This window comes from Octopus bimaculoides, chromosome 5 (genome assembly GCF_046866305.1).
Source record: "Octopus bimaculoides isolate indiv1 chromosome 5, ASM4686630v1, whole genome shotgun sequence".
Lineage (NCBI taxonomy): Eukaryota > Metazoa > Mollusca > Cephalopoda > Octopoda > Octopodidae > Octopus > Octopus bimaculoides.
In genome coordinates, this window is record NC_142932.1 from 65,065,112 (window position 1) to 65,092,611 (window position 27,500).

The window sequence follows — 27,500 nt, forward strand, 5'->3', positions numbered from 1 at the left end:
TATATATATATTATATATATGTTACATATATATATATATTATATATATATTACATATATATATATATTATATATATATTACATATATATATATTATATATATATTACATATATATATATATTATATATATGTTACATATATATATATTATATATATGTTACATATATATATATTATATATATATTACATATATATATATATACCTTATATATATATTACATATATATATATATATACCTTATATATATATATATAGATAGATAGATAGATAGATAGATAGATAGATAGATAGATATAGATATATATATATATTTTTTTTTTTTTTTAATAGTTTCAGCTTGGAGCTGCGGCCATGCTGATGCACCGCCGTGTTGCTACACTGTTATTACGGGGAGCCTGCTATAATATGTGGCACTTGGTGAAGAATGGACTTTGATTTAGCAACCCTCATTTGCACCTCTTGCCGTGAGGTAGGTTCATCTGGGACTCTCGATAGGATGAGGTCCAGCTTTGATTTAAAAACCCCTACATCTACTTTGTGCAGGTTCCTCAGGTTCTTTGGGAGAATATTAAAAAGCTGTGGGCCCCTGAAACCCAAACTGTTGCAGTAACTGGTCCTGAAGCGCGATGGCATTGCTGGGATCTTTGGCACTATGCAGTGTCATTCCATTCTGGCATTGGTGTAGCTTTCAATGCCAAAATTTGGCACAATTCCCTCCAGGATCTTCCAGATGTATATTACTGCATACCTCTCCCGCCTTCTCTCCAGGGTTTAGAATCTTAGCTGTTTCAGCCTTTCCCAGTAGCTGAGCAGTTGCAAAGAGACAATCTTCTTTGCGAATCTTCTCTCGATTGCTTCAAGGTCCGCTGTTAATTTCACACTGGTGGGTGACCACAGCTGTGAGCAGTAATCCAGGCAGCTGAGGACGAATATCCTCCAGAGGATCATCATGGTTTCCTTATCTCTGGTTCTGAATGTTCTCAGGATCCAGCCAGCCAGTCGCCTGCACTTTGTCGCCATCCTGGTAATGTGCACTTGGAAAAAGGTATCATCACTCATGTCGATACCCAGGTCTCTCACTGATCTAGGCTCTGGGATTGAAATTCCCTGTGGACCAGTGTACTCTGTAAGTTTCATATTCAGTTTTGGACGTTGGTAACGCAGGGCTTGGAATTTTTCAGCATTAAACTGCATATTATTATCCTCAGCCCATCTGTAAACTGAGTCCAACTCCTGCTGCAGATGTGCAACATCACTGGATTTCTGTATTTTCTGCAAGACTTTCGTATCGTCTGCGTAGCTTGCAAGAGTGGCTATCCGGGCACTTGAGGGCACATCTGAGAGAGCGACTATAAAAAGCAATGGTCCCAAGACAGTGCCCTGTGGAACACTGCTCCTTATTTGTGTTTTCATAGAGGTGGCTCCATTAGCCACTACTGCCTGACTTCTATCTTTCAGAAAGTCATGTAACCACTCTCCAAGTTTTCCAGCTATGCCAAGATCATGCAGTTTGTGGCATATCACACCATGATCCACTTTGTCAAAAGCTTTTTCAAAATCAAGGTATATTATGTCCACATTTGAGTTGTTGAGTAACTGCCTCAACACCCAGTCATAATGTTGTAAGAGCTGGGTCAGGCAGCTTCTACCTGGTCGAAAGCCATGTTGGGTATCACTCAGCAATTTATTTTCTTCAAGGAATGCGATTAGTTTTCCTCTGACTATCCTTTCCATGACTTTGCTGATGTGTGAAGTCAGAGAGATAGGCCTATAGTTTTTGGCATCTGCTCTGCTTCCCCCTTTATGGATTGGGCATATTATTCCCTCCTTCAGCTTGCTTGGCAGTCTGCTGTTTGCGAGAAAGCTCTGGAAGAGGATCTGGAGGGGTTTTGCCAGGGCATGCTTACATGATTTAAGGAGGATTGCTGGGAAACCATCAGGGCCAGAAGTTGAGTTTGTGTCCACTTCATCTATAGCTAGTAGTACATCTTCTTCGCTAATGTTGATGTATTCCATCGTAACTGCCTCACTGCTTATAGGGGAGGTAGCAAAGAAGTCCACTGGTTCGTTCACTTGTCTGTGCTCCAACGGAGTGGTGAAGACACTTTTGAACTGCTCATTCAGTACCTCACTGTTCCTAGTTGGACTGTCTGTGAGGGAGCCATCCTTTTCGAAGAGGGGTCCAATCTTGCAGTGTACTGAGGCTGTTTCTTTTGCGTAATGAAAGAAGGCCTTTGGGTTTGACTTAATGTTTTTTATAACCAAGGCTTCTTTGTCTGCTCTCTCCCTCACATAGGATTCTTGCAGCCTTTTTTCAATCTCCATCAGTGTCGTTTTTAGGTGGGACCTTTCGCTACTTATGGGATGCTGGTTGAGTCGATTTGCAACTTTCGTCCGTCATCTCATGAGGATCTTCCTCTCCCTTGGAATCTTGTTCCTATTTGTTTTGGCCTTGTGCTCTGGGACATATTTCTGGCATATGGCTTGCACAGTAGACATGAAACATTCTAGTTTTATGTCAATGTCTGGTGTGGAGAGACATTTTGGCCAATCCTCTCTGAGGATCTCTTTCTGGATCGATTTCCAGTCTGCTTTGTGGAAGTTCAGATTGGAGAGATTTTTCGTGCTTCCTTTAGGCTGTATGTCTCTGGTTTCTTTCGACCCAAACATAGACAGCTCTATTATGTTGTGATCCAAGACTAATGTCGGCGTCACTTTCACATCATGAATGATGTCCATATTGTTTGTGAAGCAGAGATCTAGAATATTATTCACTCTAGTTGGTCTGAGAACAGCTTGCTTCATGAATAGGGCATTGGTGAGGTTGATCAGGCATTCCACCTGTGCTTGCTTGCGATAAGTCATTCCTGAGAGTATGAGACCTTCGGGCCATTTGACGTTGGGGAAGTTGAAATCACCCATAAGAAATATGGTCACATGGTGTTCCAGTTTCATGAGGATTTCTTTAATTCTAGTGAGGCAATCTTCAAATTTGCCTATGTGGTTTGGAGCATCCGGTGGGCAATATGTATTGCATATGACTATATTATGTTGTCTTATGTATACAATTAGGGTGTTGCATACCGAATTTGAGTATGACAGTAAGACCTGGGGTGTGAGGTCGTCACGGATGTATACAGCAACTCCACCATGGCTCCTTTCCCTTCTGTCTGTTTGCAGTATGACATATTTTGGTACGTGTACTTCTGCATCCTCTATATCAGGGCTGAGGTGAGTTTCCACGAGTGCTATGCATAGGGCTTGATTGCATGCAGCAAGGTCTCTCAGGAAAGAAATTTTGCTTTTATTATTATTATGCAACAGGCCCCCAATATTTAGTAAAAATATTGGCATGATGCCTGTGCAGGCATTAGGGAAGGCCATCCCATGTCTGTTGACTGTGGTGGTCTTGCGCAGTGGTGGGCAAGGTTTCTCGTCTCTGCTTGGTGTAACCACGTCAGCTGCTACACAATCTTTTGCGCCATGCACAAAAAAGACTCTTGCTCAGCTGCTGCATTGCGTATAATTTCTGAAGAGCGCACTTCTTTGGTAAATTTTCTCCTTGGGGACATCTGTCGTCTTTCCTCAGGGAAGTTTTTATCCTTTAGGCCGTTGTAGTTTTGGCGGGGTGTCAGGTGGGCAAACCGGCAGTTTTTGCCATCTTCCCCATGCCAACATTTGCCTTGCAGGTAAAATTTGCAGGTTCTTGGGTGCCTTCCAAATTTCTTCTTTCCTGTAGGGTCTTGGATGGCATTGGATCCACCTTGGGATTTTCTACTTTTTGTTTGGTGTATATATATATATATATATATACAAAAATAAGAGGAATGACCAACAAAAGTGGACTCCTATATGCTAGAAATAGATGCCGAATCATCTAACCACGAAAAATATGTTCTCAGTAAAAATTTAGTGACACAACAGACTGTAAAAGGGCAAGACAAATGAAAAAATACTAAATAAAAAAACGATTAACCTACGTACCATGGTTTCACCTGTTAAAATTTACATAAGTAAATATCTGCAGGATCATCAGCATAGTCTGTCGATTTATAAAATATATATTTTATGTATTTTATAAATCGACAGCCTATGCTGATGATCCTATTCTTGGGAATAGAAATTTCCCTTATAAATTTTTTTACACACTGGCTTCCTGATAAAATTCTTGTAAAAGATTTTTATCGTTTTTTGAATTTATTAATCAAATATATACACGGAATATATTCAATGCAGAATTTTTATTCCTGTCTCCACACGTGTACCAAAAACAACCCAGAAGTATTCCCGCTTCTTTGGTGAAGATATATACAGATAAACTTCATTTCCTTTGCTTTGTCGGATACGTAGAGTGTTCGTTGTTGGTGAGGTGAGAATTCTGTTTATTTATATATTTTTTTTTTTAACAATACTATGTTGATGAGCGAAATCTAGATCCATTCTAGTAATCGCGAAATCAGTCGATACATAGTTGAGTTATTTAAAAGAAAGTTGGTCTTCTTGTGTTGGTTGTTTTTCCTCACATTCAGTACTAAATGTGTTTATTTTGGGAAGTCCAGTGTGTGGCATTATTCTGTAGTAATGCCCCTTATATAAATATAAACGAATAATTATATTCTTGGGAACAGAAATTTCCCTTATGAATTTTTTTGCACACTGGCTTCCTGATAAAATTCTTGTAAAAGATTTTTATCCTTTTTTGAATTTATATATATATATATATATATATATATATATATATATATATATACATACATTAAACATACATATATATACACATACACACACATAATTTCACTTTATTCTTTCAGTTTAGTTCAATTTTTCCATGCTTGCCCTTTCTGATACAAGTCCTTCATTCCAAGTTAGGGTTAACATATTTTACTGGTTTCATCAATCTAAAAAATGTAAACAAAGATATGCATGTGCACATACATTCTCACACACATGTGAACACACACAAACGTCTGCACATGCATTGGAGTATATGTAAGTGCATGTGTGTGCACATATATATATACAGAGATAGATACAGATATGTATGCACATGCATTGGTGTATATGCATATGTATCTGTACATTTATATATATATATATATGCATATACTCACATATTATTTGTATTATACAAATATATATATATATATATATATATATATATATAAACACACACAGATATTTACTACATTGTTGATATTTATCAATGGTTTCTCTCATTGTGTTGATGTGCCATTTTTTATCATTAATAAAACTTTGGAGTAAAGATTGTTTGCCAACACAACATGGCAGTCTTGGTTTAGTACGAATGTTGTGGTAATTTAGCCCCAGCTGGGTATATGACACAATCTGTGTCCTTGTGTATTTTTTTTCCTTTTTTTTCAAACAAGCACGTGCTGCAGATGTTGGTGAGAGGGATAACTTCCCTTGGCAAACAGGACACAGTCGTGTGTCGATAAGCCAGCTGGAGGAGATGTCCTCCTGGGGCTAAAAGCAACAGTAACATCCACCCCTAGGGGTCAGCCACACTTAAGTGGCAATATACTACACTTTATCGTGCAGTTACTGTTAATACTTCATTTAGAGAATTAACATTGCTTGTTTTCACCTTTTCGATATCAGTGAAGAATTTCACTGGAAAAGAAGATATAAGATTGCCAGGTTTTTGTCTCTCTCACCAAGGTCAGCAGCTATCGAACGCCGACGAAGGGAAATAACCCTGAAATCCGGCTCCGTTCGTGCTGCAGATGTTGGTGAGAGGGATAACTTCCCTTGGCAAACAGGACACAGTCGTGTGTCGATAAGCCAGCTGGAGGAGATGTCCTCCTGGGACTAAAAGCAACAGTAACATCCACCCCTAGGGGTCAGCCACACTTAAGTGGCAATATACTACACTTTATCGTGCAGTTACTGTTAATACTTCATTTAGAGAATTAACATTGCTTATATATATATATATATATATATATATATATATATATGTATGTATACATATATATATATATGGATAATAATAATAAATGGAGCAAAACGCATGTCGATGAAAGTTCCTGTAATTCCTACATATATGTTTCGAAATAAATGATAGTACTTTCACAAAGGAGAAAGAGCTGTTGGAGTTCCTCATTTATTTCTCTTCAGGGAGTTCATAATAAAACATGTAATAGCAAGACAAAAACGAAATAATGGGGTAACTTACGAGCTGAGATGTTACATGGTCAGTGACCGTTAGAAGGTTTGTTTACATAGAGATATAAGGGGTCAACGATATTATTCCATGGGCTTTAGGAATAAGAACGCTAGTTTACATAGAAATATAAAGGTGGCTGTTTTTGACGTGATGCTAAAGGTTGAGACCAAAGAGTTATTTGAATATGGGGAGATAAGTATAGTGAATGTTTACATATGTGTGTGCTAACGCGCACACATATGTACAAACACGTGTGTGTATGCACATGCACAGATACATGCACATACACATATACATACACCCATGTATACCTACCCATACACACACATACACCCATACACATCCAGATATTTATGTGATTCCCAATGTTGGGCATACTACCTATACCAATATCTAACTGATTAATGCCATTATTTGTGTGGGTTAAATTGTTGGAGTAATTATTATTGCTACAGGTTTGAACATTACTAATATTATGACTATGATTAGGATGGCCGTCTATAGATGAATCCAAAAACCTGAGATTGTTGGAAGATATTTTCTGTAACAAATTTTTGGTGTTCGAAAACCCAAATCTAACCTTATGTGAGTTGATAATTGGGTAATAGTGGGAGCCTTTGGGGAAATTCTTACTCACCGCGTCTCGGAACAGCTGGACTAAATTTGATTTGACATGCGTTTTGCTCCATTTATTATTATTATCCATATCTTCTCAAAATGTATCACTTTAACTCGGTATATCAACCTGTAAAACGGCTGGGATATCTTGTTTTTTAGTGTAATTTTGCTACCTCTGGTAACTATTAACGTATTCAAATTATCGAAGGTTTTAATAACTGAGATAATATTAATATATACATATATATATATATATATATATATATATATATATATATATATATATATATATATATATATATATATATATGAAACTTCTAACAAATGTGAAGCTTTACAGAACAACCACAAAACCAATGGTTAAAAAGTGTGGACGCCCAAACAGTGGAACATGCCCCAACCTACTTGAAGGCTCGGATTTCCTTTTCAAATAGCGAGAGAGGTTCACAATTAAAACTAGCTTCACTTGTGCTTCTGAGAATCTAATTTATGTAATAACCTGCTCGAGTTGTAAACATTACTATATAGGACAGACGAGTATGACATTGAGACGGAGAACCACTCTACATGAAGAGCAGATCCAGTTCCCGCAATACAGACAGATTCCTTTAAGTGAACACATAGAGAGATGTGCAGGTAACATCAAACCAAATTTCACAGTTTTCTCCTCCAACCAGTACAAAGATACAATTTCATTACAAAAATAAAGAAAATTTATTCATTGAAAAATACAGAACACGTCTAAATATGCACGTATAACTAACTTTGATCTCTATACACATTTTAATTCACAATTACATACCCATTACTGTACATATTTCCCCCAACTACTCTAGTTTTTGAATTTGTGTGTGTGTGTATATATATATATTCTCCCCCTACCAAAAGATGAACAATTATCTCCCCCTCTCCACAATAATAATAACCAATTACCTCTTCTTAGAGTTTTCTACTTGTTGAATCATTCATTCATAAACTTCACACACAACATGGACAAAAAATTTTTTTTTTAAATACGTACTTAAATAAATTTTAATGTCATGATTAGTGAAAATGAAACCAGTCAACAAACACAATATAAGATATATCAAAAATTATATTAAAACTACGTAAAGTGTGTGCATTTTCCTTCTTTAATTTCTTAAATATATATAAATGCTTAATTTTAGAATGGTGGCAGCTGATGAAGGAAATGTTCTCTATGTGGCCTGTGTGTTTTCTGTGCTCTGTTTATGTTCTGTTTCTCTTTTTGCCCATGTTTTCTTGACATCCTGTACCCAGATATGCATCTATATATACATGTAGATGTAGGCATGTACATACATGTACGTATATATGCATATACTTACATATTATTTGTATTATACAAATATATATATATATATATATATAAACACACACAGATATTTACTACATTGTTGATATTTATCAATGGTTTCTCTCATTGTGTTGATGTGCCATTTTTTATCATTAATAAAACTTTGGAGTAAAGATTGTTTGCCAACACAACATGGCAGTCTTGGCTTAGTACGAATGTTGTGGTAATTTAGCCCCAGGAGACATCGTCTCCAGCTGGGTATATGACACAATCTGTGTCCTTGTGTATTTTTTTTTCTTTTTTTTTTCAAACAAGGGAATCTAGCACCCCCACTCAGCTCAAAACAATATCTGTGTATCACGATTTCCAGGTTATTTCCCTTCATCAGCACAGAATATTTGTTCGGCAAGAGGTGACACTGCCAAATTCCCATTCAAAATATATAGTTTTCAAAGTGACAACTAGTCACTGATCTATAAATCAGAAAATTACTATTTGTAAATCTCACAACAAGAGATATTCAGCAACAATACTTTGGAGTAAAGATTGTTTGCCAGCATAACATGGCAGTCCTGGTTTAGGATGAATGTTGCTGTAATTTAGCCCCAGGAGACATCATCTCCAGCTGGCTATACGACACAATGTGTCCTTATATTTTTTCGAACAAGGGAACCTAGCACCCGCAATCAGCTCAAAGCAATATCTGTGTATCACGATTTCTGGGTTATTTCTCTTCATCAGTACAGAATAATTGTTTGGCTAGAGGTAGCGTTGCCAAATTTCCATTCGAAAAAATATAAGGACACAGATCGTGTTGTATAGCCAGCTGGAGACAATGTCTCCTGGGGCTAAATTACAGCAACAATCGTCCTAAACCAGGACTGCCATGTTATGTTGGCAAACAATCTTTAGTCCAAAGTATTGTTGCTGAATATCTCTTGTTATAGTAATTTTCTAATTAATAAAACTGTTGGCATTTTTGACAACACAGGTATGCTAGTAGTAATGATGATAATGATGATGATGGTTTCAAATTTTGGCACAAGTCCAGCAAAACCTGACTGATACTTTATTTTATGAACCCTGAAATGATGAAAGGTAAAGTTGATCTCAATAGGAATTGAAGTCAGAAAGTAAAAAGTCGGGACAAATATGGCAAAGCTTTTTTCCAGTATACCAATGATTCTGCCAGATTACTGCAATGACGATGACGAAGATGATAATGATGATGCTGATGATGACAACAACAAAGATAAGATGATGATGATAACAAAGATGATGAAAAACACAATAATGATAACAACAACAACGATGATAATGATGATATAAAAAACAATGATAAATGTATCAAAATTAAAAAGATTAAAATATATTATCATAGCTGTGCCATATCAACACATGAACAACCAAGAAATAACATAATTTGATCAATCTGTAATTGATACTAATCCAGTCCAGTCAATTATCTTTTATTTCATTCACTCAACTGTGACCATAACGGAGCACCACTTCAAAGAGTTTAGTTGAACAGTTCAATCCCTGTACTTATTTTATTTTTTAAGTCTGGTATTTATTCTATCAGTCTCTTTTTGCTGAACTGATATGTTAAAAGGACATAAATAAACCAATCCCAGTTGTCAAGCAGTGGTGGAGACAAAGATACACACACACGCACATGTATACACAACAGGATTTTTTTCAGTTTCCATTAACCAAATCCATTCACAAGGCTTTGGTTAGCCCAGGACTATAGTAAAAGACAACTGCTAAAGGTGCCATGCAGTGGGATTGGTCCTGGAACCATGTGGTTGGGAAGTAAATGTTTTACCACACAGTCACACCTGTACCTCTTATCTGCCTAAAAACAAAAATGTCTAAATTTGCAAACTTATTCAACCAGAATAAATAGTAAAATACAAACCTTTCTGTCCATGGGTTTTGGCTTTTTAGGTGGTGCTGGGAAGGCATCATCTGCTGTGAGTAGTTCTGGTTTGATAATCTACAAGACAGCAAGAATAGTTTCATGTATATTTCATTCCCCATTTAACATTCTCAGAGAACAGATACAGAAGATATGTTTACAATCATCTATCATAATTAACCTCACTTTAAGTTCTTACTGCTGGTTTCTTCCTTTCTTTTTTTTTAATGCCTCAGCCAAAGGAGCCAGGGTAACACCTATGACTTCCACAACTGGTTGGAAGAAAGGGTAAAAGTTTTTATATGAATGTTAGCAACAGAGTGGCCCCAGTTAAAGGTACCTAAAGGTAGTGTTGAATGTTATTAAGAATCTCACTGACATTATCCACCAAGTAGCTGAAATGGTCAATGAACATTCTTAAAATAATAAAAATTCTACAGAAGGCTACATTCTGATCATTTGAACTCAAAAATAAACAGAAATTTATTTTGTTTCCATTAATAGTAACATTAATTTTGCTTAAAAATTATTTCTAGAATAAACAGAATGTAGTCTCCCAAAATGTGTGGAGGAATGAATTAAAGTACACTCAGTCTGGTACATATTTTTATCAACACCTGAACTAGATATGAACTAAAAACATAAAATGATGTAACTAAATACTACTAGCCATTTTGTTCAAAGTTTTATCAATTTTGTCAACACATTTTATGTATCACTCAAATTACTTCATATGAGAGACAAACCTCTTTTAATAAACTACTTACCATCTTTAAACTAGACTCCACCCACATATCTTAGTCCGTAAATGTTAAACATCATACCTACAATATAAACAAAGTAACTATGACTAGACTCTTCCTTATAAACCTGTTTCATTTCACCTCGACCCAAATACAGAATATTTTCAATGTTGTTATCTGAGGTATTAGCCCCCTGTGTAAAGGCTATATTGTTATAGATAACTGTCTACTCAACAACAGCTAACTCACCATAATCAATTGTTGCTGAGCATATATATCAAGGTAATCCTAAATCTCTTCCTATTTAACCCACATTACTATCCTCATTAATCCTCTCTGACTCTCTCTCTCCCTAACATCACTCTTTCAATTTTAATAGTCCCTTCCCCAACTTGTTTGTTACTGTCTTGACTAACACCCTCTGCTAAAAAGAAATCTGTTTCACCTGACCTTAAGTCATGTCCACTCTCTTATTTTCTCTATCAGTAGTGGAGGTTCTTTAGGCAACCTCACAAGTGCTGGTGTTACAAAACAAGCTGCTAATAATAGTGTGTTAAGTGGTTGATGTTAGGAAGAGCATCCAGCTATAGAAACCATACCAAAACTGAGACATAGGAGCAACACAACATCCACTGATTCATTGGATCCTGTTGAACCATCCCAACCATGCCAACATGGAAAACAGACATTAAATGAAAAAGATGATGAGTGGAGCTAAAGAGAGGACTTCTATGTGGCCATTCAACTTGAAAGTAAAAACAGTCACATCTCCTTAAAAATTACACCCAGCTGTCTTCAATAATGAAGGATTCATTAAATTAGTTGTTCCTGAAAATGTGATGAGATGGCCACAACTGGAATGTCTGCAAGATTAGGGCTGATGACAATAACAGTGACCACCATAACTTACCATTGTCAATGCTTTCAGTGTTCTGTTGAAGAGTTGATCCATCATACAGGGAAGGCTGATACATTCAGGAACAATGATATTCCCACCATCCAGATCAGCAACTATCACATCAAGCTACAAAATAAAGAAGAATTAATGTCAAGATAGCTTTAGCCATTAGCAAGTTGCTTCAATGTTTTGTCTATGATCAATTTCTACAGAAATATTGTTCAAACTAAGTATATTAATACTCTCCTATAGAATATCTTTCATTACAAATTCTCAAATGGCTTTGAAGTCAAGAGTATCTATAAATGGGTGATAAAACTTACTGGACTCAGAGTCATGATATTCATTCCTTTTCTAATTACATTAACATGAACCAACTATAACCCCTCCCACTTTTCCCCTCCTTCTATCACGCTTATGTTTCACCCCCCATAACTTCCTCTACACAACAGCAACTGTCTAGAGTTCCTTCCATCCATCTTTCACACACTCTCTCCCTCTCTCTCTCTCTCTGCATACACATACATACACACACACAAACACACATCAGTGCAAGACTAAACAGTAGCTACCTCAATTATATCAACCACAGAAAACCTTCAAAGGTTTTAGACACTACCTCTCTTCTTAGCCAAATTTTAGATAACACTAGACTACCTATCACCTGTTGGGTCACTGACAGCTAAGGTTATAAAACATTAAAATTGATTTCAATGAAATGAAAGCTAATTTTATGATGATTCGGTTAAATATTTCAATTTGTTCGTAACATCATAGGTCTGGTTTACAAGTTCATGTTTAAGGTTTTATAGATTATTTACAGCATATGTACACACTTCTACAAAAATGGAAAAGAAATTGTTATATAATGTATACATAAAATTAATGGAAACAATTTTCCCATTTCAGGGCTATGTTACTTTCAGAGTATTTTCTCATTATGCACTGTTTTGGCTATTTATGAAAGTACCCAAATAAACCACACATCTCAGGAATCCGTGATCCGATTTACATGAAACTTGTTTTATTCCGTTTGTATTCACATTTCAGGGATACCTTACTTTTAGAGTATTTTCCCATTATGTGCTGGTTTGGCTGTATTAAATTACAGACATGCAAGCAAGCACACAAACAGAACTGGCATAACTATATACGTGTATCCTCCACCTGACTTTGTTGCCTAGTAAGTTCCAGAAAAATGGATACTTTTTAACAAAATTTTCAACAAATACCACTTAGATACTGTGGATTCCGAGTATATAGGAATTTCATCATCATCATCATTTAACGTCCATTTTCCATGTTGGCATGGGTTGGACAGTTTGACTGAGGTCTAGAGAATCAGCAGCTGCACCAGGCTCCAATCTGATCTGGCAATGTTTCTACAGCTGGATGCTCTTCCTAACACCTTCCTTATGGGAAAGAATTTTTTCGAGGGGGTAGGGAGAGGAGTTTTGGAAAATTCACACGATCCAAATTTTTTCCCCTCATAATTTTCAGGAAAATGGATATGTTTTACTGAAATTTTATACAGATAACTTCCAGATAGCATAGATTACGATTATGAAGAAATTTGTGAGGAAAATTTTTTCCAAGGGGGTGGGGAGAAGAGTTTCGAAAAACAGAGTTTGGGATCAGGAAGACTAAATAAGTTGGAATTACTCCATTTTGATGGGTTTTTTTTCTTTTTCTTTTAACCACAGCCTTCAAAATGATGTGGGTGGGGAACATCCTTTTATGAAAAAAAAGTTCAAAAAATTTTTTTGTACACCTCACCACCTCTCATCATCCCACTCCAGACTGATTTTCATCAATTTTTTTTTTGCACTTCAAAACTATGGGAGGAGCCTTTCGGTAAAAAAGATAATTTTAAAAAATTGTTAATATTTTCAGAAGAAAAAGTGAGTAATTTAAGGGAGATTTGGCAGTTGTTTCTAGCACATCCAAGACAACCCTCCTCGTTTCTTTCTCACTCTTGAATGTACTAAGGTATTTCATGTTTCAGTATTTTTCTCCCCCTAATTACAGTTATATCCAATAAAAAACAATTTGAAAAATCATGATTTTTTTTGAAACCCCACTCCCTGCCCTTGATTGCTTTTGTTTATAAATTAAAATATTGGAAAGCTTGAGAAGGTTATTGCTGGCATTTATCCACAGTGGTATTTAAATGATAATTCATTTTAGTAGCATACTTTTCTGTTAGAAAATGTTTTTTCTTACATGCACACATGGCTTCACTTGATTGAGGTGGAGGTAAAAATTTAAATTACAATTTTCTTTTTTTGTTGCTAATATTCCACCAACGAACCATGCGTGTGTTACTTTGGCATCATCATTCCATAAAATGTGTTTAACGGTAGAAAAATATTGAGAAAACATCACTACATGTGAGAGTGAAAACAGGGTGGTTTGGGATGTGCTAGACACAACAGCCAAATCTCCCTTGAATCATACACCTTTTCCTCAAAATTTTTTTAAATTAAACATTTTTATTTTAATTGTAAAGGCTCCCATGATTTCTAAATAAAAAAATAAGTTAACCAAAATCTATCTGGAATGGGACGGTGAGGAATTTCAAGCATCTTCAAAACTGTTTTCCATAAAAAAGATGCACCTCATCATTTCAAAGTCTGTAATGAAATAAAAAATGTGAAAAATCCTCGTCAAAACAGAACAGTTCTAACTTATTTGATCTTCCTGTTATGAAGTAACAAAGTTGGTGGGGTATACATCTGTAGTTATGCCAACAAAACTATCCAGGTGGTCACAGTAAAGGACAATAACTCCAGCTTCTACTGCTTAAATTTGTGGAAACAAACCCCACAAAAAACCCATATCTCAGCAATCCATGATCGGATTTACACAAAACTTGTTTTATTCTGTTTGCATTCACATTTCAAGGATACTTTCAGAGTATTTTCCCATTATGCACCAGATAAACAAGATTACAAGCAAGCAATCACACAGTTTTAGTAGTATACGGATTTAAAAATTGGTTCCATTTGAGATACACAACAGTCACAAACTCAGTTTACTAAGATGAGCTTACAGTACCACACACCAGTATATTGAATATTAATCCACTATTAAGCATTGTAATACATATCGGTAAATTGAGTCTTGTCAAGAACATGAGACCTCTCTAGTATTGGTGCCACAAAAACAAAATAAGAAAAAAATAAAACACATCAACAAATCAAATAAAGCAAGATTCAGAGAGGCTTTGTAGTCTTGTCAAGGGAAAGGCAACCTCAGTATCGCTGGTGCCATGATAAAATACATCCAGTCCACTTTGTAAAGTGGTTGGTGTTAGGAAAGGCATCCAGCTACAGAAACATATTCAAACTGAGATAGTGGAGCAAGACATGGTCATCCAATATGTAGAATCCTGTTGAACCATTCAACCCATGGCAGCATACAAAATGGATATAAAATTATGATGATGTTGATAATATGTTGAAATTAACTGCAGTAGAGACAAACTTCAAATATTGATGATGAGAAGACCATAAAGCATTTTCCTAGAGATGACTGAATTGCAAGAAGAGAGAAAAAGCATTAAAGTACACTTACCAAATCAGAACGTTCTGGGCATATTGAGGAATGAATACCAGCAAGAAATGGTGTTGGAGTGTTGAGGACCTCCAGTAATGAGATAGGGAGAATAGGTATGTAAACATAACTAGAAGCAAAAAGAAAACAATGATAAAATATATCCCAAAAAGGTCAGTTAAATGGAGAATGATTTACTGGTTTATAAATATTTAAAAAAATATTTAATTTTAAGGTGTATATTTGTGTTATGCACATAAGGTGTGGATATGAATTATTTATATATATATAATGTGTGTGTGTTATCTATGTATATAAGATGTACATACATGTTATGTATATATACAAGGTGTATGTGTTGTCTATGTCCATAAGATAAATGGAAATTTTTCTCAGTTCTAAATTTACTTGAAAACATTTCAGTTCTTGTTTGTATTTCCATGTATGGAATTTCTTTCTTAATTCTTTGACAGATTTAGCCATTAGAAGTCATTAACCAGTCTTGATTTTCTGATATGAGAAAATAAACAGGAGAGGGCTGAGAACTGAGTCCTGATGAACACCTAACTGTACACTGAATACAATGCCCAGTTTCACCTTACTCTTTATGTGACTTACACCTATTCATCTTAATGACAAGACTATAAGGCATGCTACCTAATCAAAAGGTTTCTCAAGGTCAACAAATGTGACTTGTTATTTGCTAAGAATTCCTCATTCATAACCAACCTGGCATTAACCTGAAAAACATTTCATCTAATTCTCTTCTTAAATAGTTGAGCTTTCTAGTCCATCAATTGTATCCTACTTTGCAAAACATTACAACATCAGTGACTTGCCCTGATAATCTGGTTGCCTTCCCTGCCATTTCTATAATATAGTAATTATCAATTTCAATAGCTAATCCCTTTGAGGGTTCCACTTGGGATAGACCCTATCCCACACATTCCTCTCATTCTGTATCCTCACTTACTGGCAATTCCAAGTCTCCTCCTCTTCTGCGTTCTCCTCACCATCAGTAACAGTGACTGTAGCACTGTAGTTACAAACACAGTTTTCTCTAACAATGTTTGAATTTGAAGTGATACATTATTTTGCAATCCAGAACACATCACATCTCTGATCCTTCTCTTGTTGCAGGACATTGGTAAACCCCTTAGCTTCTCTCTTTGCTAAAATATACCTGAACATCAAACTTGCTACCTGCTATTGTTGCTTGTGACCACTTTCTTTTAATCTTTCCAGGCTAGTCTCAGGCTTTTATGGCATTATCTACAGTATCATTATGTTACCTTCCATTTGGGTGGAACATTGGTCCATCCACAGATCCAGTCTATGTCTGCGGCAGATGGTCACATAGAAACACCTAAGTATCCTCAATATTATCACTCTTTATCCTATCCACATTCTAATACACATCACTTACTACTTCTCTGAACATATGTCAGACATAGGGATCTTTCAGCTTCCATATCATCCTTCTTGGGATTATCTATGTTCCAACATCTGTTTAACATTTGTCCATATGTCACTAATCAACACTGCACAGCATAGTTACCACTAAGAAAGGATTTGTATTTACAACCAGATGTCAATCCTCTTTCAACATGATTATGAAGTCTATCTGGTTTGGATAGTTAAAATTGTGTTACGCATGTAAGGTGTGGATATGTGTTATATATATAAAAGGTGTATATATGTGTTATCTATGTATACAAGGTGTGTTCATGTGTTGTCAATGTCTATAAGATGAACAGAAATATATATCACACAACTGAGATATATGGAATTAACAGTCTTTCATGACAACAATAATGACTCCCCCCCCCCAACACACACAAACACAAACAACAGAAATCTACTAGATTCATAGATTCAGTGGACATGAGTTATTTCCTCAGAGATGTATTAGATGGGAGCACTTTTTATTCAAATGTCTCATTAAAATTTGTTTAGTTAATAGGTTGCCTGACTTTGAAGTAGAAATTGAAAAAATAACTAATTAATCGAATGTTTAATTGGAATATTGATAGAATTTGTTGTTTCTACAACTAGAGAAGAAAAAAAATCAGTCAGGCCGAAAGAATAAAGAGCAACTCTTGATTACAAGATTGAGGAGTACTGCATATAACTTTTATCTCATAAAGCAACAGAAATAGTTGATAATGAATTAATAATATTTGTGAAACTTTTTTATTTCAACAATATTGAATATTCTTTTGATGGACACAATCAGCAAAAGAACTGTGATCTACTAAAAATATCAGCAAAATCCCTATAAATCATTCTCAACTATCTTCATCATCATCATCGTTTAACGTCCGCTTTCCATGCTAGCATGGGTTGGACGATTTGACTGAGGACTGGTGAACCGGATGGCTGCACCAGGCTCCAATCTGGTCTGGCAGGGTTTCTACAGCTGGATGCCCTTCCTAATGCCAACCATTCCGAGAGTGTAGTGGGTGCTTTTACGTGCCACCTGCACAGGAGCCAGTCCAGCGGCACTGGCAAGGACCTCGCTCGAATGATTTTCTAATGTGCCAGTAAGGCGACACTGGTAACGATCACACTCAAGTGGTGCTATTTACGTGCCACTAGCACGGAAGCCAGACAGCTGCTCTGGCAATGATCACACTCGGACAGTGCTATTAGTGCTCCACTGGCACAGGTGCTGGTCATCAAAAGAAAAAACACTGCAGTATCAGTATTATAGCTCAGTCCACTTACAAGGATTTTGATTACAGATTGGTTTGATGAGGACAGGAAAAGAGCTAATTAACATCATAATCCTGTAAAACCTGACAGCATTTACTGTGTTGAGAACAAAGTGACTAAGTAACTTACCTGTAGCGTAGGGGATATAAAAGAGCAGTTAGTCCGTGGCAGGCATCAGTAAGACGTGTGTAACTTTGAGAGAGGAAAAGAACTTTGTGATCAGTCAGCACAGCAGTAAACAGAGACACAACATTTTTGATACCTGAAATTAAACAAATTCCATGTTAGACAGCACTTTATGATATACTAGCCAATGAAAAATGCAGACACATACTAACAATATTCTTAACAATTAAACCGGGAAAAGTGGAGGACAAGAAAAAACTCATTAAAATTAAAACTTAAAATACTGCTGCTAAAATTAAATAGTACCACTTAGGTTCTTTTTCATATTTTTTTTAAAATTCAATTAATTTCACTTTTCTCTTTTTATTTTAATTTTATTTTTTGTACAAAATAAATTAATGAAAAAAGATTTTTAATTTTAATTTTAGTAGCAATATTTTAAGCTCTAATTTTAATGAATTTTTTTCTTGTACTCTATTTTTCCAGGTTTAATTGTTAAGAATATTGTTCTTATGCATCCGTATTTTTCATTGGCTAGTCCAGTGTTTTTACAGGCATTGCAGTAATAGTAAAATTTTAATTAAAAATATATGAAATTACCATTTTTTGCAGTCATTTTGAATTCAAAAATTTCCAAGAAAATTCAAGCAAAAGTTTGATTTTTTTTTTCATTTGACTAATTTTCATTTAGAAATTACATTAAAAATGAATTATAATCATGGCAACTTTGCCTTTTCTGGACATAATGTACGTACTGTAATTTTGGTACTGTACAGAGACAAAGTTACAGATGAATATATTTGAAGAATTTTTAAAATAATGAAAAAAAAAAAAAATGAGGCTACAAATTTAATAAAATAACTTTATTTTGAATAGATTAAATTAAATTAATATTGAATAGAATATAATTACAAGTAGCATTTGCCTTTATTGAACAGCCTTACTACAGACTTCAGTACTGCTCACAGAGACAAACCCACAAATAATCATATTCTATTTACTATAAAATTAATAAATAAATTATAAATAAAGTCATTTTTAGCATACAATTAATTAACTGCATGTTTGAAAATTCTAAAACAGTGAAAACTGACTGTTAAAATATTTGAATTTTTGTCATTTGCCTTTTCTGAACAGCCCTACTACATGATCCAGTACTGCGCATAGAAGCAAAATCAAATAAAATAATATTTTATTAAATAATTTTGTTATTAAAATAATTTATTCAAAAATGGACTTGCTACAATAAAAAAGCTATACTACAAAAAATTGAGCAAAAAATTTCATTTTTGATAAAAAATAATTTAGACTAATGAAAATAAGTATTAGAACTCTTTGTACCGATTTGTGTTGTCTTTTATCTTTTGTTGTGTGTGCGCCTAAGAAATAGTTTAGTTAATATATGAGTAGTGGGCATAACTACAGATTTCAGTAAATTTTTATATTAACACTTACATGATTTTCACTAAGAAAAAAAAAATTTTTTAACTTTGATTGTTTGCGTGGAATCAAGCACCCTGACCTACTAATATGCTGCAAATCCCTTATTTTGGTCTGGAAAGGGGGAGGGGGACACCCCCCCCCATCAGGAATCAATGGAAAATTTTTTTTTTTATTGAATGAATTCCTGTGACCTCCTAATATGCCATAAAACCCTTTTTGGGGGTCTGGAAAATGGGGTGAGGTGAGGTGGAAGCCTCGGAAATTTCACCCCACCCCCACCCCATTGATCTTCTCACCCACACGATTTTCACTACGGAAAAAAAATAAAAATCGGATTTTTTATGCGTGGAATTGAGTACCCTAACCTCCTAATATGCTGCAAATCACTTATCTTGGTTTGGGGAGGGGGGCAAGGGGAGACCTCCCCCCATCCCGCAATCATTGGAATTTTTTTTTTTGTTGAATGAATTCCTGTGACCTAATATGCTACAAAACCCTTTTGGGGCCCAAGCACATTAGGATGTCGCAGGAATTCATTCAATGAAAAAATAATTTCCAATGATTTTGAGATGGGGGTCCCCCCTTTCGCACCCCACCTCTTCCAAACCAAGATAAAGGATTTGCAGCATATTAGGACAAGGTATTTGGTTCCAAGCAAAAAAATCCGATTTTCATTTTTTTATCTTCAGTGAAAATTGTGCAGGTGAATGGGGCGGGGGGGGGGGGGGGAAATTTCCAAGGCTTCTACCTCACCCTACCCCGTTTTTCGGAACCCAAAAAGGGTTTTGTAGCATATTATGAGGTCACAGGAATTCATTCAACAAAAAAAGGGAAAAAAATTTCCAATGATTCCAGGATGTCCCCCTGGCCCCCATCCTTTTTCCAAACAAAGATAAGGGATTTGCAGTATATTAGGAGGTCAGGGTACTTGATTCCACGCAAAAACATCCAAGTTTTTTTGTTAGTGAAAATCGTGTGTGTGTTAATATAAGAATTTACCTAGATTTCTACACACCCACCCCGAAAAATGGATGTTTTTTAATGAAATTTTCTACAAATATGTGTTATATCATGTAGATTCCAAATGTACTAAATTTTAGTGTGGTAAGTGTTTTAGGAGGGTTGGAGTGAGGAATTTCGGAAAATTCATTGGAGTATACTTCAATTCGTCTTAACTTTCAAGACAATGAATATTTTTTAATGAAATTCTCTACAAATATACCTCGGACTATGCAGATTCCGAGGACAGAGGAATTTGGAGGGGGGAAACAATTGGGGGTTATTTTTGAGACCTGTTCCCCACTCAGAGATGTTTTGGAACAAGTTGTCTGCATTTATTTCATTTTCTCCGTTTTGTGCGTTTGTGCATCCGTACATTTCTACTAATACACCATCCCCATATATATATATATATATATATATATATATATATATATATATATATATATATATATATATATATATATATATGTATATATATATATATATATATATATATATATGTGTGTGTGTATGTTTGTGTGTGTGTGTGTAATTAAAATAGTTCAAACAGGGAATTATTCCATTCAATATCATGTTTATTATAGAGATTATGTAACAAATTAGGCTTTACACTTCTATATTTAACTGTACGTGTATATTCCTTATTTTTACTTCTGGTGTCTTCTGCCTTTCTATTAGAAACATTTACCTGGGAATTTACTTTAAAGTGAAAAAAAAAATCAGGATCTTTTCCTTTTGGCCAGCACATAGAAAAAATATTTTTTTGTAACTAGACAATTTCAAATTTTGTATACTGGTAGAATGTGTCATTTAAAACATCATTTACTCTTGGTGTTTTTAAGAAGAGTCTTTATTTTCAAAGTTATTTCATGTTAAAGTTGTCATATTTCAGTAATTTCAACCAATCGATGACATCTATTGAGGTGAAAACAATTACTGCTGTGGTTTGTCAACAAGACATTCTGGTGGTGTATATCTAGTTTGTCACTATTATTTCTGATATATTTACATTTGAGATACACGTGTGTATAGTTTATTCAATTCAGTTATTAGTTATTTTAGCGTTTTCGAAATTGCCTATTTTGTTTGTTGAATTATTTTCGTTTGCTTAGTGTTTAGTTACAAAAAATTAATTTCTCGATGTGCCGTTCAAAGGGAAAAGATCCCATTTTGCCCCCCTCCCACTCCAATTTCTTCATTTTTTTACATTTTTCCATAACTCTAACCCTAAAATCCCAACTCTAACCCTAAAATCCCAACCCTAACCCTAACCCTAAAACCCTATTCCTAACCCTAAAACCCTAACCCTAAAACTCTATTCCTAACCCTAACTCTAAAACCATAACCCTAACCTTAACCCAAAAACCCTAAAGCTAAAACCAGTACAAACGCACAAACGATGTCATAACAGTGACAACACCACCGATAGTTGTTATTGACAAACAACGGCAGTCATTTTATTCAGCTGAATACACGTCATTGATTGGTTGAAATTACCAAAATTCGACAACTAAAACACAAAATAACTTTGAAAATAAAGAACTTTCTTAAAAACGCCAAGAGTAAATGATGTTTTAAATCCCAACCCTAACCCTAACCCTAAAACCCTATTCCTAACCCTAAAACCCTATTCCTAACCCTAACCTTAACCCAAAAACCCTAAAGCTAAAACCAGTACAAACACACAAATGATGTCATAACAGTGACAACACCACCGATAGTTGTTATTGTGAAATTCCCCATTCCACATCTCCTAAAACACTTTCCCCCACAAAATTTTGTATATTCAGAGTTTACATGATATAACACATATTCGTAGAAAATTTCATTTAAAAACATCCATTTTTCTGAAAGTTATGATCATCCAAATTCAGGATGGGGGCAGAAATCTGTAGTTATGCCTGAGTAGTGTACTTTTATTATCAAGCAAAAATTGATAAAAATTTGAGAATTAAAATTAAATATCTTTTTATTCTAATGAATAAAATTTTACAAAACCTTTACCAATATATTCCTTTATCATTTCTCTTTCATATTAATATCAATATAATAATTCTTAATCAGAATTAAAAGAATGGTGTGGATTCGAAGTGTCGATGTTGGGCGTTACTACCTGTCAGTCAACTAGTTTGGTCTATACATTTCTTCTCTTAATTTTTGTTCTATTGCACCAGATTTTAAGTATTTTATGTCTAAATGAAGCTTGTCACAAGTCAAACATAATTCAAAAAACTAAATTTGATTTCGATTAAAACTAAATTAATGACACTGCTTGGAAGACACCGACTGCAACAAAAAAAAAAAAGCTATGTTAAGAATATTATTCAACTACTACCGTAGTTGAATGATATACATCATAGAATAATAAAGGCAGACATCTGACAGTGAAAAGTACCATAAAAACAATATATAAAAACATCATCTAATTTATTGTCTTATATATATTATATATCAAAAGACTGCCAACTTTTGACATAATAAACACATCTAATCTCTCTGCCTATATATTGAGTTCTATACCAGATAATGCTTGCACTATCTCTCACTCACACACACACTCCTTCCCCGTACAATCTTGCAAAGCACCCACCCACCCACTTCTACTCACCTAGTCGTCACCTGAACACCTCATTGCCATTATCTATTGCTTCCACCTTCATCATTGACATTTTATGTCTATTTTTGAAACTACAAAGGACATCATCACCAAATTCCTATTTTGACCTGGTTCTCTGACTGAATGCCCTACCAAACATCAACTTTTTTACAGAATGTACTGGGTGCAGTTTTCATTAAAACAGTATCAGTGAGGTGGCCTTGAAACTTGCAAGACTAAAGAACTTAAAAGTGTGTGTGTGTGTGTGTGTGTGTGTGTGTGCGCACGCACGCACGAGCGCATGTGTGTGTGTGTATGCGCGCGCACGTGTGTGTGTGTGTGTGTGTGTGTGTGCACAAACAGAGGTAATATGAGTTGTGAAAAATAAGCTTTAATTTAAAGTCATCAGTAACATGATAATATAGTAGTGTAAAGAGGCACAGCTTCCAACTATTCAACAGATACTGCATCAAACATATAACATCATCATCATCATTTCAACATCCACTTGCAATAATTACATAGGTCAAACAAAAATTGCTGACAGATTTTTTGGCAGCCAAATGTTGCCAACCTTTGCTTGTTTCCAAGTAATGTAAGAGGATCAGATATGAGGCAGATCAGAGATAGTGCTGCTGGTCTATAATGGGATAAAGAAAAACGTCGAGTACAATTGTCAACAGGCAACTACACAACAGCAGCCCAACCAGCAACATAGCTGACCTCTGATATGTTGTGACCATGTGCCTCATATTCACTAACAAACTGGTGCATTGGGAGCAAAACTTCAACCTGTTTCTAGGATATCCCAGCTACTGCCTTTTCTTTTCTACTTTAACCTACCAACTCAAGGGGAAACCACTTCTAGCTACTTTGTAAAAAGCAGTCGCAAAATCATACCTTCAACTGCAGTTCATACTGAAATTTTAGTGGCATATATATTTAAGCACTCAGAGCACATACCTATTGACACTGCTCATAACTTTTAAAGATATATATTACATGAATATATATATATATGTATGTATGTGTGTATATATATATATATATATATATATATATATATATATAATTATGTGTATTTCTTCTATCTTAATGAATAAAAATTCTTCTGATAGAATAAATGGGTTAATAGAAACCAATGTAGCAAAGAACACAAAATAACTGGTTTAGTTCCTGTTTTTAAGGCAGGAACTCCTTGAAATTTTGGGTATTTGAGTATATTTAAGAATTTAAGGAATGGAGAAAACGCATGTTATAATTGCATACTTTATTCCTACAAATGTTTCAAAGGATTACAACCTCCATAGGGATCTTTGATATTAAAATTGTAACCTTCTCATCAAGGTTACAATTTTAATATCAAAGATCCCTATGGATCACACAGGTTGTAATCCTTTGAAACATATGTAGGAATAAAGTATGCAATTATAACATGCGTTTTCTCCATTCCTTAAATTCTTAAATATACTCAAATAACCAAAAATTTCAAGGAGTTCCTGCCTTAAAAACAGGAACTAAACCACAGTTATTTTGTGTTCTTTGCTACATTGGTTTCTATTAACCCATTTATTCTATCAGAAGAATGTTTATTCATTAAGATAGAAGAAATACACATAATTATATATTTTGAACAGGTCCATAATTAAACCTGCTACCTTAATAGATCCCAAATATGGAGTTATTCAACATCAACGCATCACTTAAGGACATACCCATTCCACCAAAAAATACATTCCTTAAGCAGCTTATCAGTAAGACAAACTCTTTTATAAACCGAGTGAGATGGATAACATACTTCTTCGATAACAAGAATGACCTACAAAAAAACAAGGACCAATATTCGGATTTTAAAAAACTATTCAAATCTAAGAACTACCCACCAATTAACCCAAAACTTAAGCAATTCGAAGAAGAACTGTGGTCAATAGTGAAAAACGTGAAGTTTCAGAAATCACCATTAAGAAATAACCACCTCAGATACCTAAACAACTTAACGAAGGAAATAAATAACATTAACGGATTACTAGTCAAGTCTGACAAAACAGGAAATATGTATAGATTACCTAAGGAACATTACAATGATCTCCTAAAAAGAGAAATAGAAAAAAACTACCGAATCACAAGTAAAACAACACTTAGGAATGCTAACCTTGAAGCGAAAAAAATTATAGAGGATTATGATTTGCAAAAAAGAACTGAACCCTTAAACCCAAAACAACCTTATTTCGTTTTAAAAGACCATAAGACAAACTTTTGGAATAGTCCTAAATTATGCCTAATTTGTCCATCCAAATCAGATATTGGTATCCTTAGTAAAAATATACTTGATAAATACATTCCCACTTTAGTTAACAAATTAAAACTTAGTTTATGGTCTAATTCTTTGCAGGTAGTTGACTGGTTTCGCAATATTAACAACAAAAACAATGCCAAATTTATCCAATTTGACATTTCTAATTTCTATCCCTCAATTAACCCCATTATTTTAAATAAAGCACTTTGGTTTGCTCACAAGAAGGCGGGTATGCCTAGAGACGAGTTTAAAGTCATTAAAGCAGCTAGAAATTCCATAATTAAGTTTAATAAAAAACTATGGATACGTAAGGACACACCAGAAGGATTCGACGTCCCGATAGGAAGTTCCGATTCAGCTCAAATAGCTGACTTAATATGCACATACATTCTATACGAATTAGAAGACCAATTCCCAAATGTTAAGGGTGGTCTATACAGAGACGATTGTCTATTATACTTAGAGAACACCACAAATCAAAAAATACAAAAAGTTAAAAATAAATTAGCTAGGTTTTTTAGCAGAATGGGCTTTGGTATAGTATTTGAAGATGAAACATCTATAGCTAATTTCTTGGACGTCACTTTAGATCTACACACTAAAACATTTTTCCCCGTATCACAAACCGTCCACTAACCTAAAATATATCAGTAAATCCAGCAATCATCCAAATTCAGTAACGAGAAATTTGGTCAAAAATATTTCTCTTAGACTATCCAATCTTTCTACGAATGAATGCATCTTCAATAAGGAGGCTGAATTTTACAATTTAGCTTTATCAAAAGCAGGTTACAGAGAAAAGGTTAATTATATAGATTCTAATTATGAAACCAATATGAGTAATAATAATATTAATAATAATATTTTTAATAGCAATAGTTATAATGATAAAGCTTTTAATTTAAATAATAACAATAAATATGAAGATAACCACAACCATAAATTACCTAACGATAGCAACAAGATTAACATCCTTTCACGAAATAAGGGAAATAAAAGTCAAATAAAACCTTGTCTCAATGATAATAATAAACTAAGACTATTTATAAACAATACTGGAAAACATTCTAAACCAGAACCTAATAAATATGTCTGGGTAGTTCTTCCTTACAGTAAAAATGTAAAATCAAACTTGGTATCCCAGTTCCAAAACGCTATAAATAAGAACTTTCCTAAACACTCTCATTACTCCCAAGTCATAAATACACACAAGGTTAGATTTGGTTTCTCTAACATGAAGAACATTTCACAGATAATATCTGCACACAATATGAGGCTTTTGCATCCACTAGAGAGTTCAAACAGTAATATCATTGAACCAAACATTATTAACCCTTACCAAAATAACAATAATAACAGTAATAATAATAATATAGGGAACAATATTAATAACACGACACATAATAGTAATAGTCATAACAACAAAATCATTATTTCAGAAGTCAATTCCAAAAGAATTAGTTTTTTAAGTGAAAATGTGAGACTCAGAAACACTATCTACCAATGTCAAGTTAGTACTCCCAAAAATACTCACTTTTACGTAGGTTCTTCCTCTACACCTTTATCCACTAGAATTTCTAACCATTTTTCATCCTTTAGAGATAGAAGCAAACGTAATACCACGAGCCTTAGCAAACTAATTTGGGATCTTAAAGATAATAACATTAAATTTAAACTAGACTGGCTTATTCTTTCTATTTCTAAGCCATATGAAAAGGGTGGAAAATTCTGTGATCTCTGTGTAACAGAATTTCTTTTTATTTTATTTTCAAAGAATAGTCTTGTTAATACTTTCATAGAACATTCTTACAAATGCAAACATTGGCAATAACATACATATTCTGCATTCAAATAAAAATAAAGGTTTTTATAAAACGCTATCATATTTACCTGTAATAAGTAAATACTTAAAATAGTTCTAATAAAACATATTAGTTTTTCCCTCAAAGGTTAGAAGATTAAAATTACTTACGATTCTAATTATTTATCTATACTTTCGTAATTTATTAACCTTAATTAGAGTATATTTTAAATCTTGATAAACCCTTGTAACAACCATAACATACTAAATTTATGTATGT

General features: G+C 34.4%; 1 protein-coding gene and 1 long non-coding RNA gene across 2 annotated transcripts in view; one reads left to right on the top strand and one right to left on the bottom strand.

Moving 5' to 3' along the window:
* The window catches only part of LOC149135568 (uncharacterized), a 440,654-nt gene that overhangs the window by 110,267 nt on the left and 302,887 nt on the right, over positions 1-27,500 (top strand). The gene's annotated exons all lie outside the window — the stretch shown is intronic.
* LOC149135569 (myotubularin-related protein 13-like) overlaps positions 1-27,500 on the bottom strand; it is a 223,748-nt gene that overhangs the window by 107,990 nt on the left and 88,258 nt on the right. Inside the window, exons 6-9 of the mRNA XM_089351883.1 lie at positions 18,086-18,218; positions 15,263-15,371; positions 11,699-11,812; positions 10,046-10,123 (exon numbers count right to left, since the gene is read on the bottom strand). Coding sequence (XP_089208009.1) covers positions 10,046-10,123; positions 11,699-11,812; positions 15,263-15,371; positions 18,086-18,218 — 434 coding nt within the window. The remainder of the gene's footprint in view (positions 1-10,045; positions 10,124-11,698; positions 11,813-15,262; positions 15,372-18,085; positions 18,219-27,500) is intronic.